At 36.2% G+C, this 23,705-nt stretch overlaps 1 protein-coding gene across 2 annotated transcripts in view; it reads left to right on the top strand.

The window, feature by feature from the left end:
* Window positions 1–23,705, top strand: part of ogre (optic ganglion reduced) — a 69,738-nt gene that overhangs the window by 3,870 nt on the left and 42,163 nt on the right. For both annotated transcript variants that reach the window (XM_068772420.1, XM_068772422.1), the window contains exon 2: window positions 17,865–18,273. In XM_068772420.1, coding sequence (XP_068628521.1) covers window positions 18,025–18,273 — 249 coding nt within the window. In that variant the 5' untranslated portion in view covers window positions 17,865–18,024. The remainder of the gene's footprint in view (window positions 1–17,864; window positions 18,274–23,705) is intronic.

Raw genomic sequence — 23,705 nt, 5'->3', positions numbered from 1 at the left:
AAAGACTGTTATCTGTCAGACTGTTATCCACTAAGCTGACGTACTGCGGATTACTGGGTCTAGCCTGTTTTTTTTAATTAGTAGTTGCCTGTTACACTGCAAGGCATATACCTTCCAGAAAGATCGCCACGGTGACCGGTGTTTCGCTTCCCATATCCAGCGACTAACTGTTTCTTCGGTCTACCTAGTAGTGGTCTACCCACACGTCTACCATTCGTCACCAATCGAGGACTTTTCGGCCCCAACGACCGATGAATGCAAGAGTGATTTAACCCGCCTAGTTCCACTTCAGAAAAGCAATTCCTAGGACTACTTCGATGACCTTAGTTCTGCGGATTTCATCATTTCTGTTTCGATCTCGTGATTACCACACGAGAACCTTCGGGCCCTAATGGCCGAAGGTTGGACGGTGTGGCCGATAGGTTCTTAAATCGCCTCACCTTCTGCCATTTCAGACGAACAATTCTTCGAGCTATATACGAATTTGGTTCTTCTGTCTGAGTTATACATATTGTGCGACAGTTGAAAATGAATTTCGAGACTTACTTGTCAGTCATAACAACTAGTCTAAACTATATACAACTATGAAATTCATGTTATCAGCATGTTATTATATGCTTGTTTTTTATTATGTGTAAACGATGAATTGTTACAAGGCCATAGAGATCGGGTCATGCCCGCAGTCGTAATGAGTCCAATGTTTTGACGTCACCGAATTTTATTGGTGTATAAAAAATAGTATTACTTACAATTGTTCCTTGATTGTTTTTAGTGGAGTCATTGTAAATATTCTTTGTTCTTTTCCTAAGGGGACACAGACGAGTCTTCTTTCAGAGAAGCCATAGACATGGTATCGTGCGACCGCTCTGTAACCGTTTACGAAGACATAATTTGTCACTGGTTGAGAATCGAACCTGTGAACCTGATGTAATGGTATTTAAAAATAGAACGTTAAAACTGATGACGCTGAGTATCCTTTTGCAGCTTAACCCTTAGTAGCCTGATTTACGAAAGTGATTTTTTTTAATATTACTGTGTTTGCTTGAGGGTCTAGATGAAGGGAAAATTAGATTTTTTTTAATTTCGTTGGAAAGAATATTATACAACAGTAAAATACATACAGCCAACTTATAAAAAAAACTAATAGTAATGTGAACATTCGGTTTAAAAGATTGGTATCAAAATAGAAACTCTAGGTTATTAAGGGTTAATGCAGAAGTGTCAGCCATAGTACGTCCACTGCTAGATAAGCCTATATAGTCTATATAATTCCAATAGTTCGGGTTAAAAGCGGCATTTTGGAATTTTATCTAACAATGATATTTTCATTAATTTTATTTCTTGTATATGTATCAAATAATAGAAAAGAATTATATAAATGTAACAATGAGCTGTGGCAACTCGGCGATAGACTGAGACTTGCGAAGCACTTGTAGGTCACGGGTTCGAATTCCTGGATATATCTTATACACCACTGCTCACAAACAAGTTTAGGATTAGCAGCAGCGACTTATGGGTACCATAATACAACACTGCGATCGCCTACCGGCATATGAAACGTGGTGATTAAGGTATATCCCCCCCATAGATATCTTAGGGAGCGGCCTTGCACTAGGTATATATGAGATGTAATATTGATAGACAGAATAATTAATAGAATCAGGCGTTACCTTGCAGAAGTGCATCCTAAGTAAGAAAAGGACCAATATTTAGCCACTTCCGCACACGTAGTGGTTTTCGTGCAACAAAGTGGCACCGCCCGCCAGACCCATGATGAATGCGTATGCGGCACAGAGTCGCACGCACTCTGTGTTTGGCACTAATCGGTGTAACATAACTCCTGAAGATGCCCCGTGGAGGAGTGAAACATGTGTTGAGTAAATTAACGGTGGCAGTTGTGTAATTCGCATAATCAGCGGGCTGACGGGCGGTGCACTTTGTTGCACAACTACCACTGCATGTGCGGAAGTAGCTAAATATTGGTCCTTTTCTTACTTAGACAGAATATTGCTACTTTTTAAAATTTTAATTTTCTGAAAAAAATTACATGTTATGTGTATTGAATATTTCATATGCAAAAATTACATGTCAAGTATCGAAATATAGTCATCATATCATTGGGCAACACCGGCTTATTCTCAAAGGATAACCTTTCCAAGTGACAAAGTCCAAGCTACGTAATATACGTTACGGTCGAAGGCATCGGGTAAACAAAGAATGGTAAGTGGAGACGTCTTCAATGAGCTGTCATTGAGACGGCCTGAATTGATCAATTGCTCCAGTCGCAGCCAATTGTCGTTAACTTACATCGGACGATACATCGAAGTACATAGGTACTCGATTTATATGCCGGGAGAATTGAAATAAAGGTCCGTTGAAAGTGTCACCTAGGGTTTCTCTTTATTATATATAAGATATACAAACAGTGAGCAGTGGTAGTAGTTGAATTCCGAAACCTCTGTTTTCATCCAAAATACCGTAATATTTGAAGACTAAGTACTACGTCTTTTACCAATATATGTTAACGGTGATGCCATACGGGTCCTAGACGTGGTCATCATCGACGGGCCTTATAAGAAGATCACCCAAAAAGAATTGTAAAGGTTTTCTCGAAGTTTCGCTGCGAGATTGAATCAGAAGAGACGCGATCCGTGGAGGAATCAAGACCACCGACGCAGTTCGAAGAATTGGTCGTCTGAACTAACAGTGGGCGGGGAATGCATTGCTTATTCAGCCGATGGTCGTTTTGGTCGAAAGATAGATCTTGCGAGGTTACGCCCCGCAGTAGAGCAACCTGTGACATAGTCAAGGTATATGTGGAATAAAATAAGTACGGGAAAAAACGTGTTTTTTATTATATGTATTTGGTTATTATATGTGCGTATTATCTATTTCCTCCACTTATAAACCTTACTAGTGATTAAACGATACTATAATTATAACATATCCAATTGGTCGACTCACATTTGGCGATGCATTTTTTTTATTTTTATGTAAAGAAGAGACAATTTTTTCGACTCTTAATGAAATCAATTAACAAATTTGTGTCTGTGGTCAAAAAATGGCTGTAGATTTTGGCTGGTGAAATCTGTTATACTTGAATTAGATGTAAAACCAGAATAGCGTCGTACGTTTTAGGAAGAACGGTAGGAAATACTAGGCAATAATTATTCAGGCATTTTTTTTATAATTTTTACTGTATATAATTTGGTAAGTTTCAAATAAATCTGACTATGTTTTATCGACCATTAGTTATGATGCAATTCATATGCTAATTTTTCTATTGATTACATACTGGTAAGGAAGGTAGGAAGTACATAAAAACGGTCAAGGCGATAGCTTGCAATGTTTATGCTTAATACAAATTCGCATTGTCGACAAGATTTGTTGATTTATTTAAGATAGTAAAACATCAGCATTATACTTTTTTGTTTATTATTATGAAACTATATATTTTTTAGAGTATACAATAAAAAATTTTTAATTAAATTAAAATAGATTAATAATTCATAAAGGTAAAAGATATAATTCATTTAGCCAAAGTTGGAAGCTGTGACAGAACTCTTATTGATTGTCTTTTTTTTAAGTATTTGATATTTGACTCTTCGCAAGGAATTATTGTCGTGGAGAAGAAGCAAGATGGAGTATCTTGCTTCTTCTCTACGACAATACACACTTATTAAATACACACTTTTTAAATATTTTGACAAGACAGATTTAAACATATACACTTTATCAGATATAGCCTAAATGAAATCAAAATAATCAAGCGCCAAGGATTCTTGTCATTCAAATATTTGTTTATTGAATAATAATTCTCTTTCCATCAATTTACTTTCAATATGCTAATTTTGTAAATGGTAGTCCAATATTGTTTTTCGGATATTTACATATTCAAGATACTCCCAATGAAGGCCTCTTCTGTTATTTTAATTACTGCCTAGTTTCCCGAATTCTATTTTCAAATTTCGAAACATCGGAAGCATTTCTTCGCACATACAAGTTCAACGTTGTTTTTCTTGAATCATTTATACGATTGCAATTGTTTTTTTGTGACGTATTCCGTATTTAAAAATAGTGAGTTTAAATTAAGAATTAAAGATTGCAATCACAGATGGAACTTTGTCATTATGTAGTATAATTGTTTATAGTTATAAAAGATTTAAAGGAGTGAATGCACATTCGTCAGCAAAAAAAAGTTTATAGCTTCTAAATATATTTTCAATTATTCTGTTCAAAGTGATTACTCTGAGATAATTTTTTTTTGGATATGAGTTCGACAGGCCAGTTATTTTTGGTAGTACAAAGTGTTCAGGGACGGATAGTAAACAATAATCATTCTTAATAAATAGCAGACGTTATTTATGATATCGCAAAATGACTGGCCATATATTCGCCTTTTTATAGCTGACCAATCATCCTGTATATGGTGAAACATATATAGCGGTTGTTATAATATTAATTAACAAATAACTTCAATATGTAAACAGGCGTATTGTATCGCACACATTGCGATGCAGTGTTTGTAAACAGTCTAGACTTCCACCGTGACAGTATTAACTTACATGCTCCAATACACGTTATCCTTCTGGAATGTGGGCGCCATAAAACACATTGTTAGTATTTAGTACAAATAAAAATGTAGGATATTTTAAAACAATGTTGCATACGAAAGGGTATATTTATATATTTTACTAGCTGATCCCGCAAACGTTGTTTCGCAATAAAAATATTTTTAATTTTCAATTTAAAAATAAGGGTTGATCGTAGAGGGGTGAAAATTTAGGGTTGTATGTATTTTTGTATGTTGTATCATTAAAAAATAAAAACAAAAAATTTCGTCAAAAAAATAAAAAAAAATTTTTAAGGGTGAACAACCCTTATCACTTAGGGGTATGAAAAATAGATAGTAGCCGATTCTCAGACCTACTAAATACGCATATAAAATTTGGTAAAAATCGGTCAGATGAGTTCAAGTTCGAACACCGCGACACGAGAATTTTATATATTAGATTATACTTTATTGCAAATAAACAAACAAAAGGCAGTAAGAAATAAAAATAGTAATATAAAATCAGTAACAATTGTTACTTTAAAACTATCTCACTAAGAACATTTAATGAATCAAAGTCAATAATGAAAAAAAAAAAAACTAAAACATTACTAAACAGGGATCAATAATCCAGAGCATTCTGCAGAACAGACAGAAATAATTACGAGTCACAACAAGCCGTCATATTTTAATGAGGTTTGAATTGTATTTTGTATATCCAAAAATTTTGAATTAAATTGTCGTTTAAAAAATACAAGAGTGCGAGAATATAATAATATCACTAATTCATGATATGAGATATATGGATAGTCAAAAAGTATGTTATGAACATACGACGGCAAACAAATGGTTAATAATACAAAATGCATTCGGCTGTAGCTATGTGGCGGGCCGGGATCAAAAATGTAGTATGTTTAGTTCGACTTATCTTCTAAACAGTGATCAGATTGAGTGAAATTAATTTTATATAAAGTAAATTAATCTAGTAATAGACGACATTCCTTGTGTTATCGAAAGTCCGTTTTAAATTTACAATGACGATTCATATTCCCAGAAGTACATACATATGTCTATATTATTTTTGTTCTCCGCATTTGACTACTAAATCACCTGATGGAAATCGACTTTATAGTCGAAGATGAAGCACGCGAGTCTGTAGGTATGTGAAAAGACCTGGGTTTACTATTCTAAGGCAGAGTTCCCCAAACTTTTTGTGTCATAGACCCCTTGCCATATTTTTCCGTGTTGGGTAGACCCCCTACTTACCTGATATTGATTTCCTGTAAATTTCTAACTGTAGTTAAAAACTTAAAGTAAAAACACATGTTAATTTATACATTTATCAATAGAATTAAAACTACTCAAATTACTACTTCTAGGTACTTTTATAAATAATGTAATTGTTTTGATATTATAAGATAGTATGATGTAAGTAAATAGGTACTATCAGTGTATGTGTTGAGATCCACTATCGTGGACCCCCGAATTTTTTTTCGCTGACGTAGACCCCTTGCAGGTTGTCATAGACGCTTAGGGGTCGATATAGACCACTTTAGGAATCAATGTTCTAAGGAAATAAAGAACTGGACAGATCGTTCAAGACACGGGGTCTGCGTATCGCAAACGCATGGTCGGTCTCCAATTAGCACTATTGTATAATAATGTTAAAGATTAAAACTAAAACAGGAAAAAGTACATCAAAGAATTCGGGAATGTTCGAAATATTTAAAAATATATTGAACGACAAAACAAAGCTGCATGTTAAGAAATAATGAAATTTATTGAATTATTCAAAAGAATATTAGAAACAAATAATTTATGTAATGATTTCTAATTATAATAATTACTTGTCAAGAATTATCGATTTTATCCGATTAGTGATTCAAAATCGAATTAAAATCGCAAAAAAGATCGCGTGGACATCGATTATTTGAATTAAATCATCGACAAATTTCTCACGTAAATTAATCGTGGAGTTTGAAAACAGTTGGGGACAGAGAGTAGGTCGAGAATGCTGCGTCGCGCGCGGTCAAGGCGAGCGTGCGAGAAGGCGTTATCGTATTTCATTACGTCGACCAGTCGGTTCAGTTCAGGACCTTCAAGAAGTCGACAAGGATTTTTTGGTTAAATTTCTCAGAAGGCGAGTATCTATCACTAATTTGCTTTTACTTCATTGAAATTATAAACTCAGTAAAAATCGCGAGGTTTAAAATTTTTATTTTATAAATAAAGTATGAAATCTACTTGACAAGTGGTGTTAGTTTCTAAGATCGCAGTCTTTAATTGAACCTAGATAGAAGGAGCTATGTTAGGGATTTAAAGACATGGTAGGTAGGTAGGTAGTAGTAGATGGTAGATAGTAGGTAGGCTACGAAACATGCAGGACAGATGGCTACTGAGGCCTTTATATAACAGAGAGATTGAGAGGTTGAGTAAGCGCATCTTAAAATGTCAGTCCATAAGGTGGATTGCTATCCGGTTTTGATGGAAACCTCAGGAGGAGGCCTATGTCCAACACTACGTTCTATGGCTGAAATGAAAATAATCATGATTGAAGAAATATGAAATAAATCGTTTATTTCCTTATATATTAGTGGAACCGGAAAGTAAAGTCGTTTCTGTCGACACAGAAAGACCGATTGATTTTTACCGCTCTGGCATTGTAATTTGTATACTATGGTAAAAGATTTTATAAGTATAATATAACAGGTTGTCAAATATCTCCCTTCCGCTTTTTTGCTCTTTATTCAATGCTTTATAAAAAGTGTTACAGTGATCGGATTTAGTTTAAATATGCGCCGTTTTGTTCGATAATCTGTTTCCATCTAGACGGCAACTTCATAATACCTCCCTCGTAGAAGCCCCCCTCCTTATTTGCGAAGAACTCGGACAGCCACTTTTCACAAACCTCTTTTGAGTTCAACTTTACTACACCACCAAGGGCGTTCGCCATGGACAGGAACAGGTGGTAATCACTTGGCGCTATGTCCGGGCTATATGGTGGACGTGATAAAACCTCCCATCCGAGCTCCCGTAGCTTCTGACGAGTCATCAACGAAGTGTGTGGTCTGGCGTTGTCCTGGTGGAACACTACACCCTTCCTGTTGGCCAATTCTGGACGCTTCTGGTCGATCACCTGCTTCAAGCGGTCCAGTTGTTCGCAGTAGATGGTAGAAAAGCGTCTGGCCATGTGGGAGCAGCTCATAGTGGATGATTCCCTTCCAATCCCACCAAACACCCATCCCGCAAAACCTTCCTGGCCGTCAATCCCGGCTTGGCCACTGTTTGGGACGATTCACCGGCCTTCGACCACGACCGTTTTTACTTGATATTGTCGTATGTGATCCATTTTTCGTCGCCAGTCACCATCCGCTTCAAGAATGGGTCGAGTTCGTTCCGTTTCAGCAGCATATCGCATGCGTTGATTCGGTCCAGAAGGTTTTTTTGCGTCAAATCATGCGGCACCCAAACATCAAGCTTTTTTATGTATCCAGCCTTCTGCAGATGGTTTAAAATGGTTTGGTGACTAACTCCCATCTCCTGGGCGATGTCACGAGATGCCACATGCCGGTCTAACTCGATGTAGTCCATGATTTGATCGGTATTTGTCGTCACAGTTCTTCCGCCGGCTGGCTTATCCATTGTGTCGTTTTCGCCGTCTCTGAATCGTCGAAACCATTCCTCCGCGGTTAGAAGTGATAGAGTACCATCCCCCAAAACACGGAACGTTTCTCTAGCGGATTTGCCTTTAACGATGGAAAACTTTAAAATAGCGCGAATTTCGGCGTTAGTGAACTCCATGTTTACACGTCTATAACTGTTGAACGCAATATCCAAACTAATCATGCATAGCGTCGTTTTGTAGGTTATGTCAAGTCCTTTCAAATTATGTATAGTATTGCCAGATACGAGCTCTGTAGCGCTTTGTACATAGCCGCGAAATTCAAAAGACAAAAAGGCGGAAGGGAGATATTTGACAACCTATTATAAGTGTTTTAACACGTATCGTTATGTACATATATATATATATATATATAAATACATATGTGTATATATATATATATATATAAATATATATATATATATAACTATAAATGTTCATACACTTAGTAGTTTATAGAACAATGCACAGCAATAATACGTCGCGTCAAAATCCAGCCGCACGTGCTAACAGTAGTAGGATACGAAATAGTTAAAAGTAACGTATATCTAGGTTCCACTGTTAATAACGCTCGAGGCTTCGAGGATCAGATTCGGAGAGGTAGCGTTGTATGTTATATATATATGCAATATATATACCTATTACGTAGGAGCTTGAAAATGTAACAGCGCTTCTATGTGTTACTAAATGGAATAGGATAAATAATATAGGATAATAAATATAGGATAAATAACAAAGCGACAGCGGACTGAGCTCACTACACTAATCGGTGTAACAACTCCTGAAGATGCCCCGTGGAGGGGTGAAACACGTGTTGAGTGAATTTGCGGTGGCAGTTGTGTAGTTGGCATTGTCTGTCGCATGCGCATTTGCGAGCGGGCTGGCGGGCGGTGCACTTTCATGCACGACAACCACTGCATGTGCGGAAGTGGCTAAATATTGGTCCTTTCTTATTTGGAATAGGATCATCAATCTACCCTTGGAATGTGACTGTTTTCCCAAAGCAACATTTAAATCTCTCGTGGTGTAAAGATCACACGTTGCCTAGGGAACACTTTTGTACGAGGTACAATTTCGTCCACCGCTCTTCGTATTGTAACACCGACCCATTACACCTAATTATTATAACAAGGTAAAATTAAATGACTTCCTTATGTACTTTAATTAAATTCAGTTCCGACCTCGCCGTCAATTTACTTTCCAACGCGAAATCGTAATGACTAAACGGCATTTTTTTATTCAATTTTATACTCTATTGTATCGTTAAATTAAAAATTCTTAATGTTGTACAAAGAGCACACTAGTACCGGGACCGCTGTATTTAGTTGTGACGTCAAAGCGTTGGGAAATGTGTAGATGCGATCTTGTTTACGTCTAAAGAACTGATCGGAATATATTCTTAAATGTATGTCAGCATGTTTCCAGGTTTATATAGAAATTAGCAGTCAATAATTAAATAAAACCTCTTTAATAGACTGGATTATAATTTGAAAAATTATTTGTTTAATTTAATAATAATGTTACGTTGTAAATTTATGTATATTTTCATGGGAAAAAGGTATATTATCCAAATCCATAATATTTACTGTTTTGTTTTTGTTTTGTCTTATTATAATTTGAAAGTGTCCAACACAAAATGGAAATGTTTCAAAGAAATTGAATAAACTATGGTAGGAAACACAGTATAGTAGCTTTGATGGTCGTTGGTCTTTTTAATCTCTTTGTATGAGTTGCAGCTGTGAGAAAGATATACATCATGTAATAAAACTTAGAACTATATTGTTTGCGATTCTTGTATAATTTTTTTTCTTAAGTTTCTTCAATTATACTCTACCAAAGACTGTGTTTATGTGGTTTTAACTATAATGAATTTATGTACAATAAAGAAAATAGATGAGAAATATTTTCATTTCTTAAGTGTTTGTCACAATGTGTTGATATAAAAGGAATTATTACATTTGACTCAATTCTAGTATCTCACCAACTACAGCCTTAATGCATCAGAATACTTTAATTCTTGTGTAGTGTTGTACTCAAATTATAATTTCGAATAGACAATCACACGTACATTTAAATTTAAATTTATAAAAAGTTCAGCGTAGTCATGGGTATGGGGTCATGGGGATAGATCAGTGTAATACGATATAGGTCCGAGAGAATGCTATCACCGGCTCGGAATGCTAATCTGTTGATAAGATCCAGACTCAATAAATGCTCGCGCCGGCGCAGGACGTGAGGAGTATGTTGAAGGGCCAGTCTCGCGCCGGCGCGAGATCCACATCTACGAGTTATGAGCCAGTACGGCGCTGGCATCGCGCTAAGTAAAATGCTAACGTCAGTATTGCGCTTGAACTTACTAGCTTCGTTGGCGAATTATCGGTTTTTAAATTTTTTTTTATTGCGCCTTCAATCAGTACGAGAAAGGATCCGCCTCGTGCCAAAAAACACATGCCAGCAAAGATTGTTGATAATTCCTTATGTAACGCCGGGTTCGCGCCATTGCGTAATATTTTTGATTCCTAATTACCTTATATTTGCAAATGGTACTTACTTAATAACTTTTGAATCCCTTTTAAATAAAAAAATAACAATAGAGAAAGTTGGCTTATGACAGACAACCATTATTCTAGGCACTGGCAGTGAAGCTGTTAAATAAAATATAGCAATGCTTGAAGCGTCTTAATATAAATGCAGCAAATTAGTGAACTATTTTATTTTGTAAAAGCCTCGGTATGAACCATCTGAACTTCTAACAAGTCAATATTGAACATTCAAAGATTTTCGTCTATCTTCTACAGTAGCTTCAAAGAAAAACTCTTTCCTACTCCCATCTCATTTATCCAACTGAGGCTTTGTGAATACGCAGACGGAGGCTTACTGCATATTTGCATGTATGTTCCGCGGAACATACATGCAAATATGCAGTAAGCCTCCGTAATACGGACTGCATATTTGAAATAACACCTGATTTGCGTGCAGTGACATTGAAAGTTAGGAATTAGAAGTAATAAGATTTTATAATCATTTGAACTTTTTCATAAATTTTTCATTAGGTCCAACTTGTCAATTCTTTTGTTATGATATTTTTACGATATCATGCCTATATGCTTACGATCATTGGACAGATACTTTTAAAGAGTATTGTTGGGTTAATATTTTTTAATATACTTTCTTGTCCGATTGATTACATGAAAAGTGATGATATGGTAGGATGAACCACGCAGAATCACTCTGGACCCTGAAGAGATCTGGTTTAAAATTTTCGGGCAATAAGGAGATCCTAGCATACTCGGACTGTGCAAATCAGAAACCCTGAGACGAAACGCTCGTTGGTACGACTTCAAGGAAATTTCACAGTGAAAGTGTGGTAGTGGGTTTTCTACTAGTTCTATATAGAAACGTGAATGGTGGGATAAGATCGTTTTCCTCAAAATGAATCCTGTAAAAATTGATCGACTTGCTACTCGCAGTCAATGTTCAAGGTTGAGAATTTTCTTAGAAACCAACTCAATATTATCCATAAGTCGAACAGCACGCAGTTTTACAGAAGGAAGAAAAGCTGATATTTCACCGAGCCTTCGTAAAGGTGGCAGTAGTATCCTACACATGTACTTAATACAGATTATTAATAATATTAATAATCTGTTATGTGAGGCAAAGTGGCAGTGCTTTGATACGGAGGAATTCTATTGCATAATTATCCAATTGCATTTTTGGGGATACAGTGTATACATATGTACGTGGTACAAAACACAAATACGACAATTTTAATTACGTTGTCAAAAACAAAGTGGCTAAGGAAGCTAGTGGCTACTTTGACTACAAAGAAGAAGAGATAAAACTTCGAGGTAGAAGTCCAACTCGCTGGGGGAGCTAGTGGCTACTTTGGCTACAAAGAAGAAGAGATAAAACTTCGAAATAGAAGTCCAACTCGCTGGAGGAGCTAGTGGCTACTTTGGCTACAAAGAAGAAGAGATAAAACTTCGAGATGAAAGTCAACTCGCTTGGGAAGCTAGTGGCAACTTTGGCTAAAAAGAAGAAAAGAAAAAACTTAAAGATAGAACTCCAACTCGCTGGACACAAGTTCAAAGTTTGTCCTGCTCTACGCATGCTGCAAAAAATTTTTCGTTGAGATAATTTAAACGCTGAATGCTGATTCCTTCGATTAGTTGTGTATTTTTTTTCAAAGGTTCGGCTTAAGTTTGTTGATGAAAATAAATTTATGATGATTAGACGATGATGAAATGATCCGAGTTTAAAGGATTTGCTAATTAAATTCCTTGCATTTCCGATGCATCGACGAGTGTTATAAGACAGAAATATCTATGGCAGGAAGTTGTGAAGACTGTTTACGTCGTTTGTGTATATCGTGCTTAATGTACTAGCCCTGGCGTGTACATTCCTCGCTTCGTGTATTTCTTATTTTTGTAAGTCGTCTTTTTGTGTCCGGAAATTAGATATACGTTTTAATACTTGTTATACATACATTACTAATATATCTTTGATATAAGAATGCGTAGAAAGTTTGTATTTTCTTAGGTTTAATTGAGATATTTTGAATATAAGGCCACTGTTTTTAACAGACTCTGCTACGAAACAGTATTGTTAAAAAAAAACTAAATTTATAACCAAATGGTTGAATTTGTGTGATTGAATAAGGAATAATTCAGTTAAATATATCTGAATGGCTAACATTTCAAAAAGCTTAGAATAGATTTTTAAACAAAGCCTAAAGCGTTATGTCAAACCCAGATGTAAATGCGATCGATCAAGATCCGAAATCTGTGTTTAATTCTTCGCTTATTTGTTCGCGGAATATTTTAAACGTTTGACATAGTTTTAAACTTTGTCGCGGTATTTTTAAAGATGCAGTGTTAACATACAGGGCTGTCACTAAAATTGATTTTATTTTTCGATTCATTTTAAAATAAAATTTTTTTTTGGGGCATTCCATTTGGAAAGAAGTTACTAAGTATTTAACTTTATAATAACTTATTAACTATATTAGATTCGTAAATTTTGGTTTTATTTTAAGTCCTGGAATGTAACAATTTTACTTCAAGATTTGTACTGCTCTAAAATGAATGAATCAAATATATGGTTTAGTTAGGTTTTGATATCTTCAAACTCGTCACTTGATTTCTCTTTTATTACATAAATAAATGCAAAAAGTTCCTTTATTTACGTTTAGCGATATTACATAAGTGCCATTCTTTTATGACTTTTGATAACATATATCATGTTGGACTTTTGAACGAAAAAAAACGCGACAGATAATTTTGACAGTATGCCACTTTTTTATGACAAATTTGTACAACCCTATTTCACCGTTGACGTCTTTTCTAATGTTTTTTGACAAAGTTCTGGTTATAGATCGTTTCTCTCGATGTCTCCGTCTTTTGTCGGAAGTTTATTTAGTTCTTTTAGTGGTTCTTTTAGAAAGCGGCGCTAAAGAATAGATCACGATCTTTGGGCGATAATTTTCTTATAAATCTATTTTACACCTTAATAATAATAGGGAAGGTTGTTATTGAATTTATTTTTCATTTCGTCAACTGTAAATTGTGAAATCTAAAGTGTTAATAGCTGAAGAATAAATTTCACGCAATTTCTATAGTTAAATTATGACTATTTAAATATTAAAGAATTTAAGGAAAAATTTGAAAGCGAAAGAGAATTGAAGAATTTATTTAGTACTAAAATCGGGAGAGGCAAAGATACGTTTGTTTGGAACACAACCCTCTGCAGGGTTTATATTTCAAAAGGTTCAGTAGTATTGTGTTCTCATAGGCAAAGAACGTCGTTTACTTAGCTATGTATGTCCTCCTTTTAATAAACTTATAAAAATAGATCTTTTTTATTCATTTGTAGGGTGAAAAAAGCAGTGTTGACCCTGTGGTAGAGAATTGAGACTGGCGATCTTAAGTCACGAGTTCTATTCCCGTTATATAATCTTATATATAATTTACACTGGTGCATTAATTATATAAGATTACCTCTGCTCACAAACATGCTTACAGAGGATGGGCGGCAGCGTTCTCCGCGTACCATAATAACACACTGCGACCCTTGCCAAGCGTGACGACTTTAGTAAATCTCACGTAGATATTTTTAGGGGAAACGACGATTATGTAATTGAAAATAAAAATTAGAATATTACAGTAGGCAATAAGATTTAGTAGTTACATTGTTTTCGGATTTTTAATGTCGTGTATAAAATAAGTATGCAATGATATTATGAAGGTTTTTGTCTCACTAAATATAGTTCTATCAGTTTCAAATACGGAGGACACCTACTGTTTCCGTTACTTCAGGAAAATGCGTGCACTATTTCATTGTCTTGTAAGCTAATAGAAGCCTACTGCAAGGAATAGGCCTCTTTCAGAGATCGCCACGATGAAAAGTCACGCTATTGCGATCACACTATGTTGAAAGTTCATCTATTAGGGGGTCTGCCTGAATCTCTGGGTTCCAACGTGAATCAGTTGCGTACGCGGTGCAACGACAGATTACTCCACAGTTGTTTCTGTTCTCACGCAACCAAACGAGTAACCAAAACATCGAGTTCGAACAATCGCCCGTTGGGCAACCATGTTTGCACAACTGCCGTAAGTGGAACTGAGAGTTCGATCGCTTTTTTATATGTAACAATGACAAAGGCGATACGTGTCTTTTACGATCGGAAAAATACATTGATTAGAAATATGTGTAAGACTAAAGGGATGAATGTATAGCTCATTTACTTTCAATTAAAATATAGTACGTTTTATCGAAAAATCAATGGTTTCAGAAATAATAATATAATGATATAGTGAAAAAAAATTATTATTATTTAAAATGTGTCTCTTCAAACTTTGTACTGCCAATAATTATACAAGAAGATTGAAATTGGTGTTAAAAGTAAAAAAAAATTCCTTCTAAAGAGCTATATATTTTTTTGGAAACCTATTTAAAATCACCTGTATAACGATATTCGTTTTAATTTTACTTAAAATTTGATTCCCTAAAAACTTTTTATTTTTTATTAATTCTAATTTGTATCGCTAGTGGTTTTTTTTTTTACAATATTTTTTTTTCGCTTTTACTAAACGCAGACAGTTGGGAGAGGGATGCCGCTATTTGTTACGGATCTTTCTCCTCCCAGCTGCGAGGCACGACAACGTTATATAATTTTTTACAATTTTTCTTACACAATTTTCTCTTATGGGTAAATACAGCTAAAATTTATACATATTTACGATACAATTTGGAAGTTTTACTCAATTTTGTATTAGTTCATACATTTTTTTTTTCAAGTCGCTGCTCAAGCGCTACAGACCGTTAAACGCCTGGAGATTTAGGACAATGTGCCGTGCCGACTGATCAAAAGATTCTGTTGTAGATTTTTTCTTGAGAAGGTCCGGAAAGTTGAACGGAGGTATATTAAGGTTTTCACATAAGGTCACGTGGTTACGTCTTTTGGATGCGAATCGGGAGCAGTGTCTGAGTAAGTCACTAGAAACTACATCTTCGGAATGCTGTTAAAAACTGATACGTTGTTTTATCATCGTGGTATTGTTGCGCTGTGAAATTAAAACGAAATTACCTTGTCTTGTAGTTTGTCAGTTAATACAAATAATGGATATTAAAATTTAGTTAAATGAGCCTAAGGGCACAATTTTTTGATTTTTTTTTTAAATCTATCGATGGAAACTTTTTGTACATTTTCTGTGGTATTATTGTAAAAGTGTGTATACGTTGCCAATAGAAAGATATGCTAACTCGATTAAGTTTTATCTTATTGACAAATAATTTGTTTTTACGTATTTAAACTGCGTTTGTGGAATTTTCTACGAAAATCTGTAATGTTTTTGTGAACATACAATGCATTTTCATACGTCTTGAGAAGGTGCAGTGAATAAAGCCTCTGGTAATAATTCAAGTAATTCGTTCCATGCGTTAGAGCCTATTAATTTATAATAAACCATTGCACTGTTCTCTCTTACGGCTATAAACATGATTGTCGGGCATTAACCTCTGCAATAAGTTGTAGGCTTATGGCGGTACCTTGCTGAACCTTTGAATCAATTGATTTTCGTCTATAATGCTATGGATATAAGAATTACAATTGTGTGGCCAAGCTTGGTTTATTCGAAAAACTTATAAAGATCTGGAAAGTTCTACTCATGAGAATCCTGGTCTTTCTATATGGAACCGAAAGCTGGACGCTGTGGGTTCTAGATTATAGGAAATTCAGAATCCAGTGGACAGCACATGGATCCAACGTTTCGATCCTCAAAGAACCCTTCATGTAGAGAGGTTACTGTCCACTGTGCAAATATGAGAGAATGGAATATTTGGTGTTGCAAGGTGAAGCGGAAGGCAGGCGATCTCCTGGACGTCCTTGAAGATGGTCAGATCTCGTCAAAACTGTCACTAATGAGTAAATGAATGCTTTACGCCGCCAAATACATACAACCAATTATCGTGTATAAAGATGTCAGATATGACATACATAAGTTCTAACGCTACATATTTTTTTTATTAAAGCATATTATATATTATGTATTACGTAAACCTTTTATAAATTACTTTTGCAATAAATTGCGAAAGTATCTGACAGATTATGAAGGAAATTAACGCGTAATTAAGTAAGTATTGTTAAGAGAATTGTTTTATTTATAGCTTATTGATGTTTCCTCCTACAACCTACCTTTGTAACGCGATGTTTTTATTGCCGAATTTTAAGTTTTGTTTTTACATGCTTTATTGTAGTCAGCCTATTCATTAAGATATTTTGTGTCTGTTAAATGAAATTATATTTTTTTGGAATTTTTCATTTTAAAAATGCAATATAACTGACTATCAGGAAGGTAAAGCAGTGGATGCCCAGCGATATGAATTGTGATCGTAGGTTGCGTGTTTGATTCTTAAGATACAATCTTATGTAATTCACAATTTGTACATTAAATATATATAGGATTTTTACTACTCACAAAAGAAGTTTCCAGAGGATGGGCAGCAGCTGCGTACTAAAATGCTACACTGCGATCGCAAAACCACCTGCCAATCGTGGCGATTAATATCCCCTGTAGATATCTGTGAGGGAGATCTATGCTGATATATCCCCTGTAGATATCTGTGAGGGAGATCTATGCCTTCCAGTGGGCGTATATGGGCTAAAACGATACGGAAGAAAAATCCGAAGGCGTGTATGACTCCCTGTCGGTTGTTTCCTATAATTTTTTTTTAGTTTAACGCTAAAATGCAAAAAAAAATTAAATCAATTGAATAAAATATTGTAATAAGGTCTAAAAATGTAATGTAATAGTATAATGATCTTTGTGAACGATTTTTGGGAATTATCAAGTAATACAAAAAAAAATTATAAGCTGAATGTGGCCAAGGTTGGCGATTGACTTGATAGTACGCCTTTAGTGGCAGTGGGTTTGGCACATCGGGTTGCGCAACCGAAAGGCTTTGGCAATCAAAGGTTCTCGCGTTAGGTAGACGCGGTGTGCTTAGGTCTCCCATTAGATGGATCGACGACATAGTCAAGGCAGTGGCAATGCCTTGCCCTCTACCGGTTGACAAAACGGTGAAGACGCAGGGACATAACAATAATATTTATTATTTAGAGTATTTATTAACGATTCCTTTTCTTTGTTACAGATAAACACCAAGCAACTTCGACAATAATCTTTTTATACAAAAAAAAAAACGAAACATTCCGGCGATACAATGAACTCTTGACAAGACTGATTTTACAAATAGTAGCTCTTAAGTAACGCATATCTTGTGCCAGTGACGCGTGATGCGATAGCGTTTCAACATGTTGCGACTTCTGGGAGGGTTGAGCGTGTACTTCAAGTACCAGGACATCAAGACCGACAACGCAGTGTTCCGGTTGCACAATGTGTTCACCACCGTCCTGCTGCTCACTTGTTCCCTCATCATCACAGCCACGCAGTACGTGGGGCATCCTATACAGTGCATCGTCAACGGGCTGCCGGCCAACGTCGTCAACACCTTCTGTTGGATCACCTCCACGTTTACGATGCCCGACGCCTTCGCCAGAGAGGTGAGCATGATAATATATTTTTTATTACATTTTTGATAATTAATTATACCTCCTGAAAATGCCCCGTGGAGGGGTGAAACACGTATTGAGTGATTTGGTGGTGGTGGTTGTGTGATTCGCATTGTTTGCCGCATGCGCATTTGTCAGCGGGCTGGCGGGCGGTGCATTTCATTGCACGACTACCACTGCATGTGCGGAAGTGGCTAAATATTGGTCCTTTTCTTACTTACAATGGACTTCCGCAAAGTAACGCCTGATTCCATTAAATAATTATACCTCGTTTATACCACCAAACCATTCGGGTCTCTCTAGACAATGTTACGTCGTTATTCGAATATTATAAATTTCTTGTAATCTCCAAAATTAAGTCAGTGGTATTATCTTTCTGCTTACTCTTTATAATAAACATTGTTTAGGATAATTTTCCGATAGATATATATATAATTTCTTTGACACCATTGAAATGCATGGAACTAGGTTTGTTGACACATTTACATGCACAATCTTATAATGTAAATATTGAAAATTGTTAAATTACATTTAAAAAGAGCAACTGTGGAGGTCGTGGCCGGCTTTTCTCGGCAGATCAGCATTCACGAACAAAATTCAACAACTTTTTTTTCGGCATACAGCAGATTTTCGTTTGGCAACAAAATTGCCTATTTAATAATATTTCTAACACTATCTAAAGTACAGAAAGAAAGATTTTAAAATATAATTTCTAAAAATAAAGAAATAATGTATAAAAACTTGAGTAGCATGCACAAATAAATGATATACATACAAGATATGTAACGTCGTTCAAGCCAATAGATGCACAGTGGAAGGCTTAGGCCTTCCCCAAAGATATCTATGGGAGGATGCACCATAATCGCCACACTTGGTATGCGGGTTGGTGATCGCAGTGTGGTATTATGGTGTTCACAGGACGTTGCTGCCATGAGCAGTGGCAATCCTGTATAATAAATACACAGAGTGTAAATTATAGGATTGTATCCCGCGATTCAAACCCAGTCGATCGCAAGTCATAGTTCTCTACCACTGAGATACATCTACTCGACTACTCTACTAGATATGTTTACATAATAGCTTTAGAATAGCATGATGTTATTAGGGACAGTTCATATCGTGTACAGGAATTATAATAAAGACAATTGACAGGAACTAGAGTCCTAACCAGGCATGAGAATGAAGAGGTGGCCAAGCATAGATGTGTGAAGAAACTCCTCGTGTGTCATAGGTGAAGTCGAAATCGATGTCAATAAACTGCGGAATGCATGAATCACTGATTTACAACGCGCGAGGGCTAATGATTATTTGATTGCCTTATGTCGCAAGCGTTGCGTGTTTGCGACATTTGTTTCACGTAATGTTATGTCATTCGAATGATTTTTGTTTTGTTTTTATTAACCTAATATATGTCCAGAGAGCGGTTAATCGTATTTTTTTAACTAATTATATGAGTAGGAGTTGTAGAAGACTTTATCAGGGACAAACTGTCCAGATTGGTAAGTCCAACTTTCGAGAAGGAGATAAATTGCCGAATCCAACTCGAAACCTCTACCCATTCAAAATACAACAATATTTGAAAACGAAGGTCTTTGATCAATGTGTATTGCTGGTGATGACATACAGATCCGAGACTTGGTCACATACGACGAGTCTCATAAGAAAGTTCAAGGTCACTCGGAGAGCAATCAGAAATGAAGACATCCGCCGAAGAACCAGGATCATTGACGTAGGTCAAAGAATTGCTGGTCGGAAGCGGTAGTGGTCCGGGCACTTCGTTGGGGCAACCAAAAGATTCTCGAGTGATGACCACGAGCCGGTGGACGCGGCGTGGGCAGGCTTCCCACTAGGTGGACCGACTACTTGGTTCAGGTCGCGGTATGTCGCTGGATGCGGGCAGCGCAGAACCGGTCACCGTGGACACACTCGCAAAGGTCGAGATAGATTATGAAATCTAAACGATTAAATTAAAACAAGGAAAACAAATAGGCTGGTAATGATGATATTATTAACTCATTTGTTTTCCTTGTTTTAATCGACTCCAAAGTACTTTACGTAATAAGCGTAAATATTTTTGGAAGTTTGTAATATTAAATAATTTAGCGAGTTGCTATAACAATATTACATTTCTAAAGCTCGCAATTTGAATAGACTTTTAATTTAAAACTGCTCTGTATAGTTGTTTAGCTTACAATGGAAAGGTGTTAGTTATAAACAATCCAAAAATGTATTAACCGGCATCAGTGGAGCTAGGAATTTACGACAGAACTCTTCAACTTTGTACACTGTACCTATAAATATAATTCGAACAAAGTTGGGCTTTAAGGTTAGTTGCGTCGTAAATAAGCGCGCGCGACCAATCGCCCACAGATGCTACGGTCACCACATGTGGAACGAATCGCAAACTGTTCGCAGATGTGCCAACTCCTTATGTTTACGTGCTTTATCACGGACCTATGCATACTTACTTATCACTTAAATGATTATTTACCTTGTAGAAGATATAAAGAAGTGAATGTATAGGAATAAGAAAGAAATAGTCGACAAAAATAGATGCAACAGTGTGTCAATCTATTCTGGGAATAAATAACACGTAATAAAAATAAATGAATATTGTTATATAAAAATAGATTAAAGTAGTATAAGGTAAAGTAAACATAAAACCCGCAAGGCTTTCTACTGTGGTGTAAGAAGCAGGTAAATGGAAGAACGATGTAAAAATAAATATAGGTTGTAATAAATACTTAGTATAAACAATCGTCTCCCAGCTATAAAGACTTAGACTTGCGATCAAAAGACTCGGGTTTTTTCGAGATAGAATCGTATATAATTTAAACTTTGTGCATTAATTATATAGTATTGCCACTGCACACAAACAAGTTTCCGGTGTATGGGTAGCAGCGTCCTCTGCGTATCATAATACCACACTGCAATCGCCAGCCCGCCTATCAATCGTGGCGATCATGGTTTATCTCCTCATAGATATCTTTGGGTGAGACCTGTGCTGTGCAGTGAGCGTCTATAGGCTGAAACGACAACAAATATTTATTAGATATTAGAGTTAAACTGAATAAAATATTAACTTATTATAAAAAGTCTCTGGCACTTGACGGTAGAGTCGTAAAGGCGTGAAAAAAAATCTTATTTGCTGTTAATTAATCTATGGTACATCCTATGTAAAAAATCAACGGTTTCAAATGTAATAATGTCATAATAATATGTTAAACAAAGAGCTTTCAAAATTCGGTCCAGAAGAGATTGCACTGTTAGAAGATATTGGCCTATCGCAGTACAATAGAAAAAAAAGTATATGCAGGGTGATTGGAAATAGATGTAAAAACTTAAAAGTGCGACCTCCCAAGGTGCGGAACAACCTACCGGAGTCATTCCAGACAATTATAACTCAGGAGTTCTCAAGAAAAGAGTGCATAGGTTTCTACTGTTCAAGCATGTACCATAGTGGTCGCCGTCATCGATTAAGAACAGGCAAGACAGGGTCAAATTTTTCGCCTATAAAGGATAACTTATTCTTATTCTCGGTTGAGGTTGTTGCTGTTAGCTCGAGGGCTATTACTGCTTCGTCGGAGCTGATTTCACGGAGTGGAAGGGTGCGTGAACTTAAAAATTTATAAATAAACAAAGTTGGACGGGCGCGTACAAATTACATGAAGTCGTTCGCACGCAGCAAAACTCTCTACTTAGTAGAGCTGTGTAGTGTTGATGTTGTGTATATGCAGCTTGGGACGTCAGCGTGGACCACAGGCGAGCCAAACAGGAATCCTGATCCATCCTCGATTAACCCACGCTGATAAAGGATTAAAAAAGTGATGAATGTATAGCTCACTTAACAGCAAATTTGCTCCCTTTTTAAGCTAACCTATTTCCAAACACTCTCTTTAATAAAAGTACCAAGTTACATTTAAAAATTAAAAAGTATAATTTGATTTAACAATAGTAAGCGGAATTTAATACGGACATTTAATTATAATTTGCATTATTGCATTTTGAAGATTGAATTTGTACATTAAGTGTCTTAGACACGTACTGTATACGGAAGTTTAGCGGAATAGCTGCCGATTGCACAAGTGTAATTCGATTCGCTGTACTGTAAAACCTTGAGATCATTAACGACTAATTACGTCGCTCTTCGAAGTCTGTTTGGTCGCATTACCGGCTGTATTCTTTGTGATGCAAATGATATAATTTTTACCGATTTTTTTGTTCAGTTAATGCATAGTCATGCAGTGTTTGTACGAAATTTTCTTTAGTAAACTAGTACAATAGTCAAAATTCTGTAAAATTCACATGGACTTTACTTTTTAAAAATAGGCCCACAGAAAATATAGACATCGGAACTTTGAGGTTTTGGAATGTAGTCCTCGGACCATGCAGCGTAAGACGTCGGGTGACTAAGGATATAGGCCCGCCACTAAGCGGATCAACGATTTAGTCAATGTCAGGGGTAATTGGAGGATGCTGGGCAGCGCAAGATGGTAATGTTTGGGAGAGGCATGTGCCTTACAGTGGGCATCTATAGGCTGAATTAGATATCGTCCTAATCCCTTAAGTAATTCCACAGGAAGAATAAGTAGATAATAATAGTATGTAGATTAGTGTTAGGAAGACCTTCGTAAGCGTATAGAGGCTTTCGAAATGTGGACATATAGACGCATGCTGTCCATAAGCTGGACTCAGAAGGTGACCAACGTCGAAGTTCTGAAACGAATCGGCCATATACGCGTACTAATGCTCACAGTAAAACGAAGGAAAATCGCTTGTCCCAAACACGTTCTTCGACACCAACGATACAATCTCCTTCAACTTATCATGATGGGAAAGGTCGCTGGTAAAAGGAAGGTTGGTAGGAGAAAGAAGTCGTGGCTTCGTAACATTAGAGAGTGGACCGGAATCGCCAGCGCTGCTGAGCTATTACGCAGAACCAAAAATAAGGAAGAGAGCAGGAAGCTGATAGCCAACCTCCACTAGTTGGAGAGGCACTTCAAGAAGAAGAAGAAGATTAGTGTTGTGTTTTAGTTTAGTGTTTAGTTTTAGTTTAGTTTAGTAGATTAGTGTTAGTGTTTATTTGTCATAGAAGTTTTACTTTGTGCTATTTGTGTTGTGCGGTCTAGCTGCTGGCAATTCACACGGACGTGTATCTAAACTAAAATGGTATAATTGAGTCATTTCAATTTATAAACAAACGCACGCGCGGCCGTGTGTCGTCGGCTGTTAGGTCACGCGAACTTGTTACGAGTCAATCTACGACCACTTTGTTTTATGTACGTTATACGTTGTTCTATTATTTTTATTTGATTTTAAATTATGTAATGTTTACGCTGATAAATGTTTAGATTAGAACGCAGCTTGTAACTATTCACACTGGTTACATTTTTGACTTGTCCTTCACTGCTGTTTGAGGGTGA

The sequence above is a fragment of the Battus philenor genome, unplaced genomic scaffold (assembly GCF_028537555.1).
Source record: "Battus philenor isolate CCGP_79_NKW_IND1 unplaced genomic scaffold, ilBatPhil1.0.hap1 SCAF_5, whole genome shotgun sequence".
Lineage (NCBI taxonomy): Eukaryota > Metazoa > Arthropoda > Insecta > Lepidoptera > Papilionidae > Battus > Battus philenor.
The sequence above is the reverse complement of the archived record's forward strand: the minus strand, read 5'-3'. Positions and strand labels throughout refer to the sequence as shown.